The following is a 17,750-nucleotide window of genomic DNA, read 5'->3' as shown; positions in this document are numbered from 1 at the left end:
GTTAGGGGTATCACCTTGTGGGCCTGGCTGCAGCAATTATCACTTCCCACAGGGGCCACCTGGGTTTGGAGAAGATTTGCTACTAAATACATATTGGTAGAGAACAGACAGTGGTGTATTTGTTATAAAAGCTAGTGGGGATGAGGCTGGATCTCAAAACTGTTTTCCATTCTGAATCCCATACATTGAAAACTCAGACTATGTCACTAGGTTGTTTCATAGACACATATCCATGATGAAAGAATAAGTCAAGGGAAAAATAGGGCAAGAGAGTGGTTGAGGCAATTGCAGCAATTTATTGGCACAAAGGACCCAGTTATCAAGGTTACAAATAAGTCATCAACTTCAGGCATGGACTTGCACACAAGTGTTTCTCAAATTTCTGCTTACTTGGACAAGTATGCTTCCCTCTCAAGAGTAGGCCTTGAATTCATAATAGCTGGAGAATATTTTTTAGAGTAATGGAAGAAGTGCTTACATAACTCATTTCTAAATCAGGAGGGGACTATATTTCTGAAATGACTTGAGCAGAAGCCTGCTAGATGGTGACTGAGCGGCAGTCGGCACACTCTCCAGGGGGAGCAGCACTGCTGGAGACTGGGGCAGCTGGTGAGGGAAGCTGCTGGGATCAGAGGTCCGCTGATGGCCCGTGGGTCTAAATTCAGTTCTGGGGAACACAAGATGCTGTCCTATGTTTTTAAAATTAGAATGAAGTCTTTTCTCTGTGCTCCCAAGAGGGAAGGCAGTTTATAGTTAGACAGCCCCATGTTTAAATCCTGGTTCTAGTCGTGTGACTTTGGGCATGTTCCTGCAACATTCAGGGCTTCATTTTACTCATCTACGTCCTGGTCATTATAATAGTACCTTGTTCATGGGGTTGTTTTGAGGATTAAATGAGATAATGTAGGTAAAGCACTTGGCACAGTGCCTGGTATTAAGGGTTTAAAGAAAACAAAACCTGAAGGGATACTAGGGTTTCAGCCATGAAAATAATTTTTGAGAGCTTAATGCCAGTCAAAACAGATATGTCGGGCAAGGACATTTGCATGAAAGAAATCAGAAATGCGCATAAGAATCAGCTTCATCTCCTGACCTGACATGCTCAGGTTGCATTTTAAAGAGCAGCACAGGATTCTTGAGCTGTTGGCTTCACTGTCAGGTGCAGGGTCACTCTCCAGCCTCCTAAGAGAATGAACAGAGTGGCTGTCAGGGGGCAAGGTGGTAAGATGGTCTGCAAGACCAAGCGCTGGTCAGGAGGAGATTTCCTCTCCCTTGGGGGAACTCTGGAACCAGGGGAGGGAAGGTCTTGGCAGCAGGAAGTCTTGTCAAAGGAGTGCGAGCCCTGAAGTTACACTTGGTTTGTATCTAACTCCTTCAGTCTAAGTGCTTGGCTTTGGGCAAGTTACTTATCTCTCAGAATCTCAGTTTCCTCATCTACAAAAAGAGGAAAATACCTGACTAGCAGAGTTGTGAGGATAAAATCATATAATGCAATGTGTGGAAAACCCCTGCTGGGTGCTACATAAATGGCAAGAATTATAACCATATGAATAAGCAAAGTGTGATACGTATGTATCAGTGGTAATTGACATTGTTTTGTGATAACACAATCCTGTGAGACCAAATAAGTTTCCTTCTCAGAAAGGAAGGCAAGATGTAAATAGCAGAAGGTTTGATTTGAGGCTTGGCAAAGATGTGCACTTCATTCTGGGAAATGGTTTATGGGCAGGATAAAATGCCTGTCCCAGGATGCGTGCTCACCATTGCCTGGGGTGATCTGACCTGGGGAGGCAGGGGGTGCTGGAGGGGTGCCTATAACCCAGAGCAGTGCAAGAGGCGCAGAGCTGGGCTGAGCAACACAAATGCCACATTATGAATAGCTTAGGGGCAGGGACTGTGGACAAAACGTAGTTCCCAGCGAGGTGAGGGGCAGCCAGCAGTGTGCTGGCAGGTGTGGCCTAATTCCCTGCTCTGGTCCTCCCTGCAGCTGGGTGCGGGTGCTGGGTGCTGGGGAACATGGCACATGAAGCAGTCATGGAACCTAGAGCCACACAGAAAAGGACGGCCAGGCTGCTGAGGTTTTGCACCCTTTTCATTTACCAGCTGTCCAGCAGCTACAATCAAATTCACTATTGTTAGGGATCAAAGAGATGGTGTTTCAGCATCTTCATGAAGTTAAAAATATGTGTTGTAGTCCTGGCCTGTCCTTCTACTTTCTAGGGACATGACCTTGGGTGGCTGGCTATTTGGCCTCTCAGGGTCTCAACCACTTCAGAGGGCAGGGATGGCCTGTCAGCCTTTCCTCTATCTCAGGGCTATTGTTGAGGATCAAGTAAGGAGCTGGGTAGTGCTTTATAAACTAAAGTGCTGTGCAGATGTGAGCTGGTACCTATAGATTATTTATTCCAGGCAGCAGCAGAGGGACCCCACCTCTTCAATGAAGCCGATGCCATCTCTTTGATCAGTTCAGGGCCTGCCTCCAGGATCCTGAACCAGCTGGGAGCTGGAAGGCTTACCACTTTTAGTTCCCTCCTGGGTCTCTGGCTCCATCTGCCACCTTGCTCAGAGGAGGGGGGCGCTGGCATAAGGGCACTGAGGCCCCTTATTTCGTTCGTTGGTAGAACTGGAAGACTGCTTTCTCCTGCTCGTAGGTCTCGATGGAGCCGGGCCGAAGGCGTCGGATTTCTGCGATGGCATCTCCTGCAGTCAGGCCATGCTCCTTCACCAGGTAACAAGCCAGCATGGTGCCGGTGCGGCCAAAGCCCAGTGCACAGTGCACTCCCACTGCCTGCGGAGACAGGAGCTGAGGGATGGAGGCTGGGCCCTCCCCAACACTTCCTTTCCCTCCCTTGGGCCATTCCTCTCCCCATAGCTGCTGCTTCTGGGTCAGGCTCAGGACTCAGAACAAGTGACAGCCAAGTCAGGGAGGGCTATCACTGTCTGTGTGGCTTGAAGGCCACCAATCACCACAGAAGGAGCTGGTTCAGTCTCTGAAGTCCCAGCCTGTCTCCCCACAACCCTCTAGCTGTGCTATCCAATTGAGAAGCATTTAAGTGTGGCTAGTCCAAAGTGAGATGTGGTGTAAAAAGCACAAATGATTTTTGAAAATGTAGTGCAAAAAAGCATGAAAAAATCTTAGTAAGAAATTATTTTACATTGATCTTATGTTGAAATAATACAGGTATCCCTAGGAGATATTGTGTGCTCGGTTCCAGACCACCACAATAAAGCAGGTATCACCACAAAGCAACTTACACAAATTTTTTGGTATCCTAGTGCATAATAGTTATCTTTACACTATACTACACTCTATTAAGTGTGCAATAGCATTTGTCTTAAAAAACAATGTACATACTCTAATTAAAATGTGATAAAGTGAGGTATGCCTGTCATGTTTTTTAACTTACTGGGTGTGATGGTTAGGCTAATGTGTCCACTCAGACAGGTAATTGTGCCCAGTTATTTGGTCAAGCAAGCACCGGGCTAATTGTAATATGAGGACATTTATGGACTTTAGTCACCAATGACTTTACTTCATAGACAGCTGTGCACATCTATATCAATCATGGAGATTGCCATCAGCAATGAGTGACACTTTATCAAAGCAGCTGAATGCCCTAAAAGGGGAAGTGATTTCAGCATTCAGAGAGAATTTCCCAGCTCATCTTTGGACAGTCAATGTCCCTGGAAACTCATCAAGAACATTCATTGGACTTTCATCAGAGCCCTGGTTGCAGCCTGCCTGCGGAACTTGGACTTGGGTACCCCTATGGTCACGTGAGACTCTTATAACATCGCATACTATTGACAGATGTCTCCTGTTGATTCTGTTCCCTAGAGAACCCTGACTAAAACACTGGGTTAAATAAAACCACGTTATCAAAACTAATTTTCCCAGCTTTTTGCTTTTTAAAAAATAATGGGGCTTCTAGAAAAGCTATATGGCTCTATTACATTTGATTGGACAGCGCTGCTTTAGAGACTGCTAAATAGCCTCTGTGACTTTAACCCACACCTCTCTCAAGTCTCTCTCTCCTTCTCAAGTGAGGATATTAGCTGGTTCTTTGTTGACTTTCAGCTACCTGCCTTTCCTCAGGCCCAGTTCACCTGCTTCCCCCTCTCCTTTACTCCTCCCATTCACACCTTCTCCCTAAGGCTTTTCGTCCTTGTTCTGCATCTCCAGGCCCGGTCCAACCTCAGGTCCGCCCTTGCTCTCCGAGCACCCTTTCCAAGCCCCTCCCACTCAGCGCTGACCCCACCCGCTGACCTCTCCCCGAGCGCTGGCCTTGTCCACTAGCTCTATGAAGCTGTCGATCTGGTTCGGAGCCGGGGGGCAGAAGTCCGCGATGCGAAACCGGTGCAGGATGAGCCCGGGGCAGCTGTCGCTGTGGGGAGGTTTGCGCTCTGTCAGGGACACCAGGTGCCGCACGCCCTGGTCCCACAGGAACTGGTAGTGGGCGGGCAGCCGCGGCAGCGCCAGCCCCGCCAGCCGGCCAGGGAGCACCCACGAGAAGTTGGGGGCCTTCGCGCCCATAGCTGGGGGAGGGAACAGGACAACGGGTCACCTGGGGCAATGCCAGTCCAGTTCCGCTCTGCCGACTCCGCCTCCTACCCGCCCTAGGCTGGGTAACCCGCCACCTGCCTGTCACTTGCCTCTCCTGAGGCCACGTGGCCCGGGCGCCGCCCCGGGATACGTCCCGCTCCGCCGCCGCGAGGGGGTTGGCCCAGCCGCCACCAGAACGCCCAGCTCGGCTCTGAGAGACCAAGGAAAGCTCGGAGACCAGAACCAGCCCTGGGTAGGGCGCTCGCTGATTGGTTGGATCGTCAATTGTAGGCAGGGTCATTGCAGCGGCGCGCATGGAGATTGGTGGAACAACCCGGAATGTATCAAGAATTGTGTTTTTTTTGTGTGGATGGAGCAATCCGGGGTCAGACTCTGCTGCTCCCTGGCGTTCGTTTGCAGATATTGCATCACTGGCCAGTTGCTCCTGCCAGTCCAAGGACCTGGCTTACTTCCTTAATCTGCTTCTGCTTTGGGGGAGGAAATCTCTTCTACAACTACTCAAGCTAGTCATTATCAGTGACTTTTTGGACTTTCTGTTTTGGACTCAGAATCACTGCTGTACAAGTGACTATTCTCATTTTTCATTGTTAGAATTATTAAAAAATACTGGACTGACATCTGTTGTCTTGAAATCTTACCCGAGATAATAATTATAGTAGTAATAATAAAAATGGCACAATAATGTTTATTAAAAATTTGCGATGTGCTAGACACTCTCCTTAGCACTTTACATCTAATAACTCTTAATTTCCACAATTATTTTTACAAGGTAGGTGTTTTAGTTTCCTCTTTGCTAAACAAATAACATACAAAGGGTTCACTTAAACAATGGAGATGTATTGGCTCATGGTTTCGAGGCTAGAAGTCCAAATCAAGGTGTCATCAAGCAGTGCTTTCTTCCTGAACACTTGCATTCTGAGGCTGGCTGCTGGTGATCGTTGGTCCTGGGTTCCTCTGTCACACGGGAATGCACATGGCAGGCTCTCCCTTCTCCTCCAGGTTTCCTTGATCTCCAGCTTCTGGCTTGTGATGGTTAAGTTCATGTATCACCTTGGCCCAGTTACAGTGTGCATTTGTTTGGTCAAGCAAGCACTGGCCTGATTGTGCCTGTGAGATATTTTTGGACTTAAACCATCAGTAAATTGATTGCATTTTGGCTGATTACATCTACAATCAATAACGAGTGAATTACCATCCAATCAGATGAAGGTTTTAAAAAGAGAAGAGATGATTTCCATAGAAAGAATTTCCATCTGTACTTCAGACAGACAACTTCTCCCAGGGGAACTCATTGAAAACCTTCATTGGAGTTCCCACCTTGCAGCCTGTTCTATGGAATTTGAACTTGCCCATCTCCATAGCTGAGTGACACAATTCTTACAAAAATCTCCTAATTAAAGATATCTCTAGTTGGCTATGTTTCCCTAGAAAACCCTGAGTAATACATTGCTACTACCCCTGTGGCTTTCTCTCTACCCATCTGAATTTCTTTCTGCTTATAAGGGACTCCAACAATAGTATTAAGACCCATCCTAATTCATTTGGACCACACACACCTTAACTGAAGTAACCTGGTCAAAAGTCTTCCTTAGGATGAGTTCACACCCACAGGAATGGGTTAAGTTTAAGAACATGCCTTTTTTCTGGGGATGCACATAGCTCCCAGTGTCAGTAATCAAAATAACCCCATTTATACAAGAGAAAACTGAGGCATGGGAGCACTTAAGAAACTTAACCAAGAGATGGTTTGGGGATTTGAAACCAAGTCTGGTCTGGAAACGTTAACAACAACACAGCACAGTACTATTTACAAAGTTATACAGATGGTTGCTTCCTCTTCACGTAATAATATTCATGTCCCCAAATTTCATCTGGGTTAAACACCTGAAGTTTCTTCATATTTAATGGTTTCCAGACTCTCTGGGTCACTTCCTGGGCAGGTTAGATAGAGTTTGTCATTGTTCTTATAAAGTTACCACAGTGTCCCAGATGTGATCTGATCAGTCCAGATCCCCTTTATGAAGAATGTGTTTCTAATGATGCTGAATAATTTTAATTATGAAAATAGTTAACCCTTATTGTATTCCTTATGCACCAAACTTACGTTAGTTTCTTTCTGGAAGAACCCCATGTGGAAAGTGTTTGTGTATTCTTTTTGAGGCTTAGGAAAGTCGGTAACTGCTACGCAGCTGATTGATAGAGTCAAGGTCTGTTTAATTGCATGTCTAGGACACTCAGCCATGAAGCTGTACTTCCCTCCCTCTGCCTTCACCCTACCCCTAACATATATTTGATCATTTTTACCTCAGCTCCATCAAAAGGAAAAGGAACTGATCTTCCCCAAAGTTCAAATCCTGTTCTGATCTGTGGAAAATGCATGCACCATTTACTCAGCTCTACTCTGAAACATTGTTTTTGTCTATTCTCCTCAGGTTCAAGGAGCTGCCAAATTTACCCTCTCCTCCCCTTCCTTACTGTCACAGCCCTGATAAAGTCCTTCCTGTTTCCACTCCCAATTCCCTGTCAGTCTTGTCATTTTTAGCTTGCCCCAATTCATTTCTTCCACTCCTTCCCCTTGGACCTTCCAGCCACCATCATTTGTCCCCCTCCCCCACTTCCTACTACCTGTCCCCTCTCCCCTTCAGACTTTTCTCTAAATCTAATTGCTCCTCAGGGTTTCTGATTGTACTGCCTCTGGTTACATGATTTCCAGCACTTGTTCCTTTGAAGTTACTCATGGTTCCTTTACCTTGTTCTCTTTTCTTTGCTTCCTCCATTCATCAGGGAAAAACTTCTCACCTCTCTCCCGACCATCCTATGCCCATTTTCTGCCTCCTTGTGACACATTACAAGCCCATCCTTTTAAGAGGGAAGACAGTTCTGGGGAACACAGAGATTGTCTTTTCCTCTGACCCCTCTTACAGTGGTCTTCTCCCTAGTGTATGGGTTTCTCCAAGGTAGAAGCACATCCATCAACTTTCCTGTTAGGTATTGAATCATATCCCTCACAAAAAACATATCAGGTTGCAACCCCTGGTCCTGGGTGTGAACATTTTCCTTTGAAACTGTTCTTAGTTAAGGTATGCCCAAACTGGAAGAAGGTGGTCTTTAATCCATAATAGCTGAAGTTCTTATAAGCAAAGGAAATTGGACAGAAAGAAGCTGTGTGGAATAGCCAGAGGCTGGAAATCATTGGAACCTGAAAGAGAAAGAAATACGGCCATGTGCCTTGTCATGTGACAGAAAAACCAAGAATCAAGGATCACCAGCAGTCACCCCCAGAATGCCAATCTTTGGAGAGAAAGCATTGCCTTGTTGATGCCTTGATTTTGGACTTCTCCTAGCCTCAAAATCTTGAGCCAATAAAATGCTGTTGTTTAAACCAACCCACTGCATTGCATTTGTTTTAGCAGCTAGGAAACTAAAACACTACCTGAGAGACCTCAGTCAACCTCCTTCTGGGAAGACCAGTTGGCTCCCATATTTAGGATATTCTTCCCCTTCTCACTCTGCTCTTTTTTCTGACATGGTGAAATGTGTCCAGGACTCCCAGATGGGCTGTGTCCCATTGTCAGGGGTGCCATTTCCATTTCCTGTCTGGGTCCAGGAAGTTTCAAACTGTGAGGAAAAGCCCCTCTCTGATGGTTTTCTGGCGAGGATCCCTGCATCCTAGCTCTGTCAGCACTCTTTGCCCCCTCCTTTCCCAACTAATGACCCTCTCTTTCTCCTCTGTAAAGTGTTTCGTGACTCTCAGGATGGTTTAAGTTCTTTCTGTTCTCCATCTCATCTTGTATAAATGTATATTTGCAGTATGACTGTGATACTTACATTGGGTTACTTGTTTGTCTAGGAGCACAGATTGCATCTTTTCATCTTTGGCTTCCACATATTTGGTATGGAAACTGATACACCACGCTCAAAAATGCCAAATGAACCAATGGATGAAAAAGAAAACCAAGAAGAATGCATATGCAACAATGGGTGTACATTTCTGGGAGTGTATGTAGATCCCCAGGATTATAAGACAATGTGTGTTTGTGTCTCCTTTTGATTTCATGAGTTTCAGGACTGTTTTGAGTGTTGTATGAGCACCTCTCAGAAGTTTTCTTTTTAATGTGGCTGTGCTTAAGGAAATAATGACTGTGTCATTACGATCCAAGCTAAGTTAATGGCTGTTCTTTTTTTTTTTCATTTTGTTTTTATTAAAGGGATAAGTCAGCCTTGCTCTTTATAGAACATTGCTCCTGGGTGTGGGTGCATAGGATATTGTGTGTATGTGAGTGTGTGTGTTAAGGGGAATATATTCTTGGAGAATATCTGTCAACACTGAAGACTGTCTGAGCATGAAACTTAAGTAATTTCCCTGACTTCAAGGAATTTACAACATATCTGGGGGAATTCAGACTCAGATCTAATTGTTCTCATAACATATAATAAAGTACTAAATTGTTCATCAATGACAATTAGGTAATATATATTAAAAAAATTCATTGTGCAGTAAAAATAACAAGCAGAAAGAAATTGGTGGGGGAAAGATGAGTTTCCGTTAGAACTACCAGAAACACTTTATGAAGATAAGGATTTTCCTTCCCATTTTGTTCTCTGTCCATTATGAAATATTTAAACTGACTTCCATTGAAAAGCTTAACAGTTTTAGGGTGCTTTAGCTCTCTCTTCCCCAGTCGATTAGAATGTCTGACCTTTTTCTTTTTCATATTGAAACCCCAGTGATGCCAGTGGCAGTTAGAGATGAGGTCAGAGTTAGGGAATTCCTTCCTGCATTCCACCAAGGCAAATAATTGCTTAGATTGGGATTAAAGTTCCTGTGATCCTTGGATTATAGTCAGAATTCTCAATTTCCTAAATATTCTGATCTTCCTATAGCTAAATGGATTTTATACCTTGACCAAGTCATGGGACCCAGTGATCTGGAAGTTGGACCTGAGAGGAAGGGATGGTGTGGTCACCAGCCTCCAAGATGGCCCCCAGTGGACCATCTTAAGCCTGTAGTGTCCTCTTCTACATTACTAGGGTCAGTTGTAACTAATAGGATGTTGTGGAAATGATGGTGTGTGACTTCTTAGGCTAAGTCATAAAACTACTGTGATTTCTGTCTTTCTCTTGGGAGAAGCCAGCTGCCATTTTGTGAGGATGCTCAAGCAGCCTTATGGAAATGTCCATGTTGTGAGGAACTGAGGCCTAATGTGTACAGTCATGTACATGAGCTAGCTATCTTGGAAATGGATCCTCCAGCCCCAGCAAGTCTTTAGATGACTGCAGCCCCATCTAATCCTTTGCTATAAGGGCATTACTGAATCAGAATTACCCTGCTAAGCTGTTTCTGAATTCCTTACTCATAGAAACTGTGAAATAATAAATATTTATTGCTTTAGGCCATTAAATTTGGGGGTAATTTGTTATACAGCAATAGGTAAATGGGAATATTCAGTTTGAAGAAAAGAAGAGGAACAGTATTCAACCAACTCAATAGGTAAAAGAAAATCAAAGCCAGGTTAACTAATAAACAGTTATTCAATAAACACTTTGTGGTCTAAGTGTGTGTGTATTTATTGGCATGGGGTGTTGTGATAGGGCAATGCAAAATTTCCACATTTAGAGAACCATTCTGTGTAGAGGAACAAACTAGAATTGTTGGAGTGTGATTCTTGTATATGTATGGTATTAGTGGTATGGAAGTTTTATGTAGGATTTACATAGTTAGAGATCATATGCAAATTATTTAACAACTGGCCATGGCACAGGAAGCAACCAAGCAGAATGGACACTTTATCAATCAGAGCAATTGCCTACAAACAAACAGCAAAGCCATACTGATATCTATTGAAGGCTTTTTGGCCCTGGGTGTAGAGGCTCTGAAGTATTTCGGGGTGTGGTCAGATTACCTTGGACTTTTAATACAGGTCTTTCCACAAGATGGCACTGAAAGCTTTTCCGTGTTTTTTTTTTTCCCCTCCTATCGAAAATTTATGTTTGGATACCCATGACTGAAATTTCATGATTTACTAGTTTATATTTTTGTATTTTGGCAATTCTTTATGACACTTAAAATTATATTTTTCACTACAATATTCCAGGAGCACATTGAGACCTAGCACTGACCTAGACCAAGATACTTAAACTTTCCAAGTCTAAGTTTTCACATCTACAAAATATGGATCATATACCTACATCATAGAATTATTGATAGGGTTAAATAAACTAACAATGTGTAAAGTACCTAACAAAGTGCTGACACATAATTGGTGTGCAAAAGATGGAAACACCTGCTACTACCACAGCCACGGGGGGTTTAGCTCAATAAGAATAAATGAGGAAATTACACTGTATGTTGAAATATTTCTGATACAAAATGTACAATTACAGGATGCTGTTGTAGGCAGAAATGTAAGATGACCCCAAATGACCTGAACCCATATATTATCCCTCTTTTGAGAAGATATCAGTCCCATGATTATGTTATGTTGAACGACAAAAAGAAGATTTATAGATGTAGTTAAGATCCCTAATCAATTGAGTTAGTCAAAGGAGAGATTTTCCTAGGTGGATGTGATCTTATCTTAAAAGGTGGTCTAGAGTTCCTAGGCAGAAGAAGTTAGAGATGTGCTCCTGCTAGCCCAGAAAAAAGAAAACACCATTGCTATGACTTTCCTATGGAGGGCCATGTGGCAAGAAAATGAAGGTGGCTTCTAGAAATTGAGAGCAGACCCTAGCCTACAGCTACTAAGAAAACCGGGAGGAGGGTGGAAGGGCAAGTAGATGTAGCTCAAGTGGTTGAGCACCTGCTTCCCACATATGAGGTCCCAGGTTCAGTCCCTGGTACTTCCAAACAAAAAACAAAAAACAAAACAAAGCAACAACAACAAAAAACACAGGGGCTTCAGCCCTCCAACTGCAAGGAAGTGAATTCTACAAGGAATCTGAATGAGCTTGAAAGAGGACCCTAAACCTCATATAAGAATCACAGTTCGACTGGCACCCTGATTTCAGCCTGATGAGACCATGAGCGGAGGACTTGGCTAATGTAAAACCAGACTTCTAACATACAGAGCTGTGAGATAATAAATGGGTGTTGTTTTAAGCCATTAAGTTGTGGGAATTTGTTATGCAGCAATAGAAAACTAGGACAGATGTCCTTATTAACTTACTTTATTTTCTTATTTTTCATATGCTGGTTGCAATACTAGATCTTTGAGGTTTCTAAACTGCTGTATTATTTCTTGTCCTTTCCCCCTTTTCTTTTAAACCTTCCAGTCTCCAAAATTGTAGAACACAAAGGTTCGTTGTTTACCTCATTTTCTAGTACAGATGCAACAAATACATTGAATCAATGGCACTTAGGAATGGTCTACATCTGATTGCTTCTAGGCAACTTCCTGCCCTCCTGGCTCTTCTCCTGACCTCCTTTAGACTGTGGGTCTCAAAGTGTGATCCACAGTTCAGTAGCAACACTATAATCTTGGAGGCTGAGAGAAATTCAGTTATTTTGGCCCCACATCAGACCTGTGGGATCCCCAGGTGACTCATATGCACTTCCAAGTCTGAGAATTCCTGCTGTAGACCACTTTCCCATGCAGCTATACTCTGTCTTCTGCTTTACAGTCATTGCTAGCACCCCAAACACAGCCTGAACATGAGGGGTGGCAACTTGGAGATGTCCAAGTGTGTCCCCTCAGAACTTGTAACTCGGCTTCTCTGCAGAAGCTTTGGCTGGGCAGGGCCGAGGGCAGAGGAGCCAATTGGCAGGAAAGATCTCCAGGGAGCCTAACTGACCTGGCAAAAGCCTGAGGTCAATTAGAAATGCCTAAGACATGCCTCCCAGTCCCTGTTTGGAACAATCTTTATCTACGGCTTATGAAAATTGTCCAGGAAAAATATGCTTACATGTATATTATGCCTTTCCTGTTTTTATTCCAAGGAAGGGCTTGGTTCCCAGATTTCCTTTCTGGAGGAATTCTTAAAACATCACACTCTACTCTCTTCACCTTTAACCTACATTCCCGGCTTGGCAGAGTCTGCCCGAGTCATCATCCTTTAAGACCTAGAGTCTAGGACGGGGAATGGGAACTTGGGGGTCCTCTTGGTCCTCTGGCCATGGCAGTTGAAGCTACTCCAGCCTCCCTGCATCCTGGGGGAAGGGGAAGGGGACATGGACCAGCTCCTACCACTCTGGACCTCCCTCCTACCCCCCACCCCCACCCAGGAGATTTATTTCCACCCAAATCACATCCTTCCAGGACCCCTGTAGAATCCACCACCTCTGTGGATTTCTGGACTGACTTCCCTTACTCACCACCAGTGACTAGAATTGAAATCTCCCCTTTCCATGCCTTTAAACTCCTTAGCACTTTCAGGAAAATAGCCCCTGGAGGGCTTTATATGTCCCCCAGGATGAGGCTCCTTATTTTTCTCTTCAGCCTAATCTCCCTTCACTTCTCAGCAACAAGGCATGAACTGCAGAAAGGTCTCCTCAGATAAGCCAAACTCTCTTCTGGTTTTGCACATGCCACCCCATGACCTGTCCTGCCCTGACTGGTACCCTGAAGACACATCTCACCTCCTTTAAGATTCAATTTAGGAACAAACCACTTCTTCTGAAAAGCTTTCCCTGCTTTGCCTCCCTCACTAACAATCCATGTTTTGTGCCTCTCTTCTGAGGTTCTGTAGCAACTCTAGCAGAACATTTATCGCATTTTGTATTTAAAACATTTTAAAGCTTTTATGGCTTTATTATACAAATATGTGTTTATTATAAAAGCATTAAGATATACTTACACAAAAAAGGAAGAATGATTCCTATTATCGTTTTCTATTAGTTGGTGTTGAACCAGGAAAAAAGAAGCTATTCTATGTTCTCCCAAAATGGAAAGAAGCAATACAAGGAATTAGAGGCTTCCGTACCTGCTGGATGGAATGTGGCAGCAAAGGCTAGGGAAACTGCCCCGATGATCTCAGCCTGGAACACCTAAGTGAGGACACTCAAAAGACCTTGCCTCGAAGCCACTCTACGGTAAATCCCGAGAACTTGTGGGAAATGCCCAGCACTTTCTCCATTTACAGAATTAATATGAAGAGTCCCAAGAAACTTATCTGGATGCTGCTTGGGACTCCTCATGTCCTATGCATCTGCCTACCTCTAGAGAATAATGCCCTTTCTTCCTTTTCACCTTCCAGATCTCATGAAAGTGCCTCTCACTGATATTCAAAGTACATGGGGAAGTGATTTTTGGGAAACGTCCCCAGCTTCTCCTCTCTGTTGCTGAGAATTAAGAAGTGAGTGGCACAGAAGCAAGTTTACAATGGACAGCTTACCCAGAAATACTTATGCAGAGGTAACCACTTTTGGTGTACTGCCTTTCATGTGTTTGTGTGTGTGTGTGTAAGCGAATCATAGACATTTAAACTCTATCTCTAATGTGCCCTATCTGTATACCTATGCACATTTCTCCCCTCTGGCTCCTTGAAGGTTTAATGAGCTTGCTTCTCTACTTTTGAGAGCAAGGTTCCCCAGCACTGGTTTGATGACACCCTGGAGTGTCTTCATCTATCTCAAGGGGTGCCTTGAAAATCACAAAACAAGATTAATTTAAATTCATTTTCATTTGAAAAATAAACAGATTTTATACAGTAATTACAGGTATGAGTGTGTCTGTTGAAATCAAACTAATAAATGTTTGCCTTAGAGAGAAGTCAAGAGGATGGGGGTGGAGTGGGGTTGGAGGGGACCATAAAGATGGTTTATTCTATATCCTTCCTAAAATGTCCTATCTAATTACTTTTAAGTTGGTATTTCCCAATTTAATCATGCTTCTCAAATTTGGAGTCAGGGCTGTTGGGGCTGAAAGCTCCCAGGATGCAGCTTTATTTTCCATGCCTATTGTGGGCCTGGCATATAACAGACCCTCAGAAAACTCATTTTATTTGATGGTGTGTTAGGGTAGGAGATAGTGGTGGTGACCGATGAGCGTGCATGGCACACAAAACTTCCAGTTCTGTGGGATTTGAGGGTCCTGAAAAACCTGCCAGGGTCATAATCCCATCCAAGTTTTAGGAGAATATAGACTCCCAGATTGTCAAGGATCTGGGACGAGTTGTTAATGGTTTTGTAGTTACCTTACTAACAGATTTTGCAAATCATCAGAAAGTTAGATAGATCAACTAACATCAGAGTGCGTGTCAGTGACTTACTGCTGTGGGTACAATCCCAAAGCCATAGATGCAGGAATGAATTCTGATTTCTACACAAGACCAGTATTGTTGAAGCAATAGAGCTGGTAGTAGAGAGTGTGGGCATTGCCTGGGTTCAAATCCTGGCTCTCCCATTTATATATGATCCCAAATAAGTTGATTTACATCTCTCTGTGCCTTAGTGCCCTCCTCTGTAAAGTAGAGATAATCTTAACATCACACAATTATGGGGATTGAATGAGTTAATCCATCTAAAATATTTTGAATAATGTTTGGCACTGATAGCACATTGGGGCTTATCCTCCTGGAATCCTGACATCACCATGTTATGAAGAAGCCCTTGATTTAAGACCATTTTGTGAGAGCGGCCAATTGAGCCCTGTCCTCAGGTACCCTGCCATCTAAATGAAGTTGCATAAGTGGTCCCAGCATAACCAACAGAAGAATGGCAGATACAACCTACAGATTGTTGAGAAATAAATCATTAAGCCACTAAGTTTTGGGGTGGTTTGTTACACAGAAATAGAAAACCGATATAGAAGTTGATACCTTGAAATGGTGGGTTACTCTCACAAAAACCTAAACTATGTGACATTGGCTTTGTGATTCACTGGCTGGCAGAAGCTACAAGGACAGCAAGAAGACTCTTACTGGATAAAGGGAAACCCACATTACATTATAGTGGGACAACTGGAAATTCTGTCATCTCGTCTACTGTCATAGGAAATGTGCCTAATGACCCTCTGGGTCTTGCTTAGGGAGAATGTAGAATGTTGGAGTTGCTAATTAGCTTTCTGTTTTTTCCCTAATTGGCTTTTTAAAAGTTATTTATGATAAGGTATGGGAAGAGAGAGATGAACTAAAGAAGGAACTGTTTCCTTTGCTAGCAGAATTTAAAGCAAATATGGAAGTTCCAAGATATGCTGGGTTGGAAAATAAAACTGTTTCACATTTCCAGGCTCTCCAATTGCAAAAGATACTCAAAGTAAGAAATAGCCTCAGGGTAAAGATCAAATAAAGGATATGGTTATAAGACTTTAAGACAACAGAAAGATTTAAAATGGTGTTCACTAGGCTCTCTCAGCAAAACAAAAGGGCATCAAAGAATCTTAAGTGCATTTTCCACAGTACCTTGACATGCTAGCCAAAGTAGATGTTTGTCTTAAGAATAATTGTGAGTATAGCTTTTATCTAATAAAGTGGATGATAACCTGGTGTATAGAAAGTCACGAAGTATATAAGGGAGTGTACCAGTTTAGACAAAATGGAGCAGAGGCAATTCAAAATATAAGGGGCAGCAAACAAGTTGAGAAAATGACTCATCTGAGAACACAGGTTATTTCTCATTGGAAAGGAAGGCCATCTCAGAGGGCAGAACCATGAGGAGCACAAGGATTTGGAGAACCACTTCCAGAGAGTAGAACCAGGCCCTAACCAGGGACTATCCTCTGCATCCAGAGTAAGAGACCCTGAAACATATGCATGACTGGATTTCAGAGTTGTTATGGACCAGTGACTGCTATGTGGCTGCCCATTCCTCCCTTTCTTGAAATGGAACATCTGTTGAATGCCCAAATATTAAAATTGAATGTTGGGTGTGTATGGAGCAGATAATTTGTGTGTGTGTGTGTTTAGCTTATGGTTTCCTGAATGGTGGAAAGCCACGCTTGAGGAGCTGCATGAGGAACTGCACCTGAGGGGCCTCAACCACACCTGGGCTGAGATAAAGCAGGAGATTCTGGATTTGGAGCTTAATGCCATGATTGGATGAGATCTTCAGGGGTCTTAGAAGGGATGAGTGCATTTTACAAATGGAAGAGGTGTGAATCATTGGGAACAGAGGGCAGAGAGCAGTACCTTGTTAGGATAATGATCCCCAATGACTCATGCTTCCTGGTTTCCATGCTCTTGTGTAATCCCCTCCCACAATGAGTCTGAGCTTGCCAAAAGATTTGTTTTGGACAATGGGACATCAACATATATGATGCAAGCAGAGGCTTGAAAAGTGTTTGTATAGTATGCTGAGATCATCATGCTGTGGAGAAGCTTGTGATGAAAAAACATATGGAAAGAAAGAGTACTGTCATTTCAAGCTTACCCACCCTCAGTTTAACTGCCCTGTACATGCAGCTTCATGATTAAGTCCAAGCAAGATCAGTGGAAGAATGGCTCAGCAAATCCACAGAATCATGAGATGTAAAGAACTGCATTTTAAAAATTTATTTATCATCCCTTCCTTGTGTTTTTTTTGCTTGTTGTCTGCTCTCTGTGTCCATTTGCTGTGCACTCTTTGTGTTTTTTTGGCTTGTCTCACTTTTTTTTTTGTGTCACCTTGCAGAGTCGGACCTCCATGGCACTTGCGGGACAGTGGCACTCTGTGGTGCTTGGGTGCCGGCGGTTCTCTGTGACTCTCGCAGTCCAGTGGCTCTCCACAGGATGCGGGCAAACCTCCATTCACAAGGAGTCCCTGGGATGCAAACCCAGGGCCTCCCATATGGTAGACAGGAGCCCAACTGATTAAGCCACAGCCGCTTCCCAGTGCATTGTATTTTAAGCCAATGTCTTCATGGTGGTTTATTATGCAACAAACAGAGAACTGATTTAAGTGTCCATTGTCAAGCAACAGGTTATATCTAGTAAATGGAAGAGTAGGAGGATGTTGCACACTTGGGTTTTCTGGATTTCTGAAAGTTATTGGCACTCTCTCTTGACAGCCTTGTGCACAAGATAAAGAAATGATGGTTGAGTGAAGATAATGTATTACAGGGTCTCATAGCTGGGTCAAGATGCTGAATAGTGGACAAAGTCCTAGATGGACACATGGCAGAATGGAATGAGAATGGATTATGAAACAAGATGACCTGGATGCAAATTCTAGTTCTCTGACTTAACCTTGGGTCAGATATGTAAAGTAAAATTGCAGTTAAAATGGAGTTCTCTTGAAAAGTAGAGAAGGTAACATGCCTTTAATATAGCCGAA

The 17,750-nt window shown here is 43.5% G+C and overlaps 1 protein-coding gene across 1 annotated transcript; it reads right to left on the bottom strand.

The window, feature by feature from the left end:
- Positions 1-276: 276 nt before the first annotated feature.
- Positions 277-4,736, bottom strand: LOC101433550 (dual specificity protein phosphatase 23). Its single transcript, XM_071207496.1, has 3 exons — positions 4,268-4,736; positions 2,517-2,788; positions 277-1,182 (listed from the first exon to the last, which is right to left on the bottom strand). Exons 1-2 carry the CDS (start codon positions 4,532-4,534, stop codon positions 2,603-2,605), a joined length of 453 nt encoding a protein of 150 aa, XP_071063597.1. The 5' UTR covers positions 4,535-4,736; the 3' UTR covers positions 277-1,182; positions 2,517-2,602.
- Between the last annotated feature and the right edge of the window lie 13,014 nt (positions 4,737-17,750).

Source organism: Dasypus novemcinctus, chromosome 13 (assembly GCF_030445035.2).
Source record: "Dasypus novemcinctus isolate mDasNov1 chromosome 13, mDasNov1.1.hap2, whole genome shotgun sequence".
Classification (NCBI taxonomy): domain Eukaryota; kingdom Metazoa; phylum Chordata; class Mammalia; order Cingulata; family Dasypodidae; genus Dasypus; species Dasypus novemcinctus.
Note: the sequence above shows the minus strand (reverse complement) of the source record. Positions and strands in the feature narration are given on the sequence as shown.

Excerpts from the sequence above, each read along its gene's own strand:
- LOC101433550 (XM_071207496.1), bottom strand. The coding sequence starts at position 4,534 with ATGGGCGCGAAGGCCCCCAACTTCTCGTGGGTGCTCCCTGGCCGGCTG. Across the intron at positions 2,789-4,267 it reads AGGCCAGCGCTCGGGGAGAG|GCAGTGGGAGTGCACTGTGC; the intron begins GTCAGCGGGTGG and ends CTGTCTCCGCAG.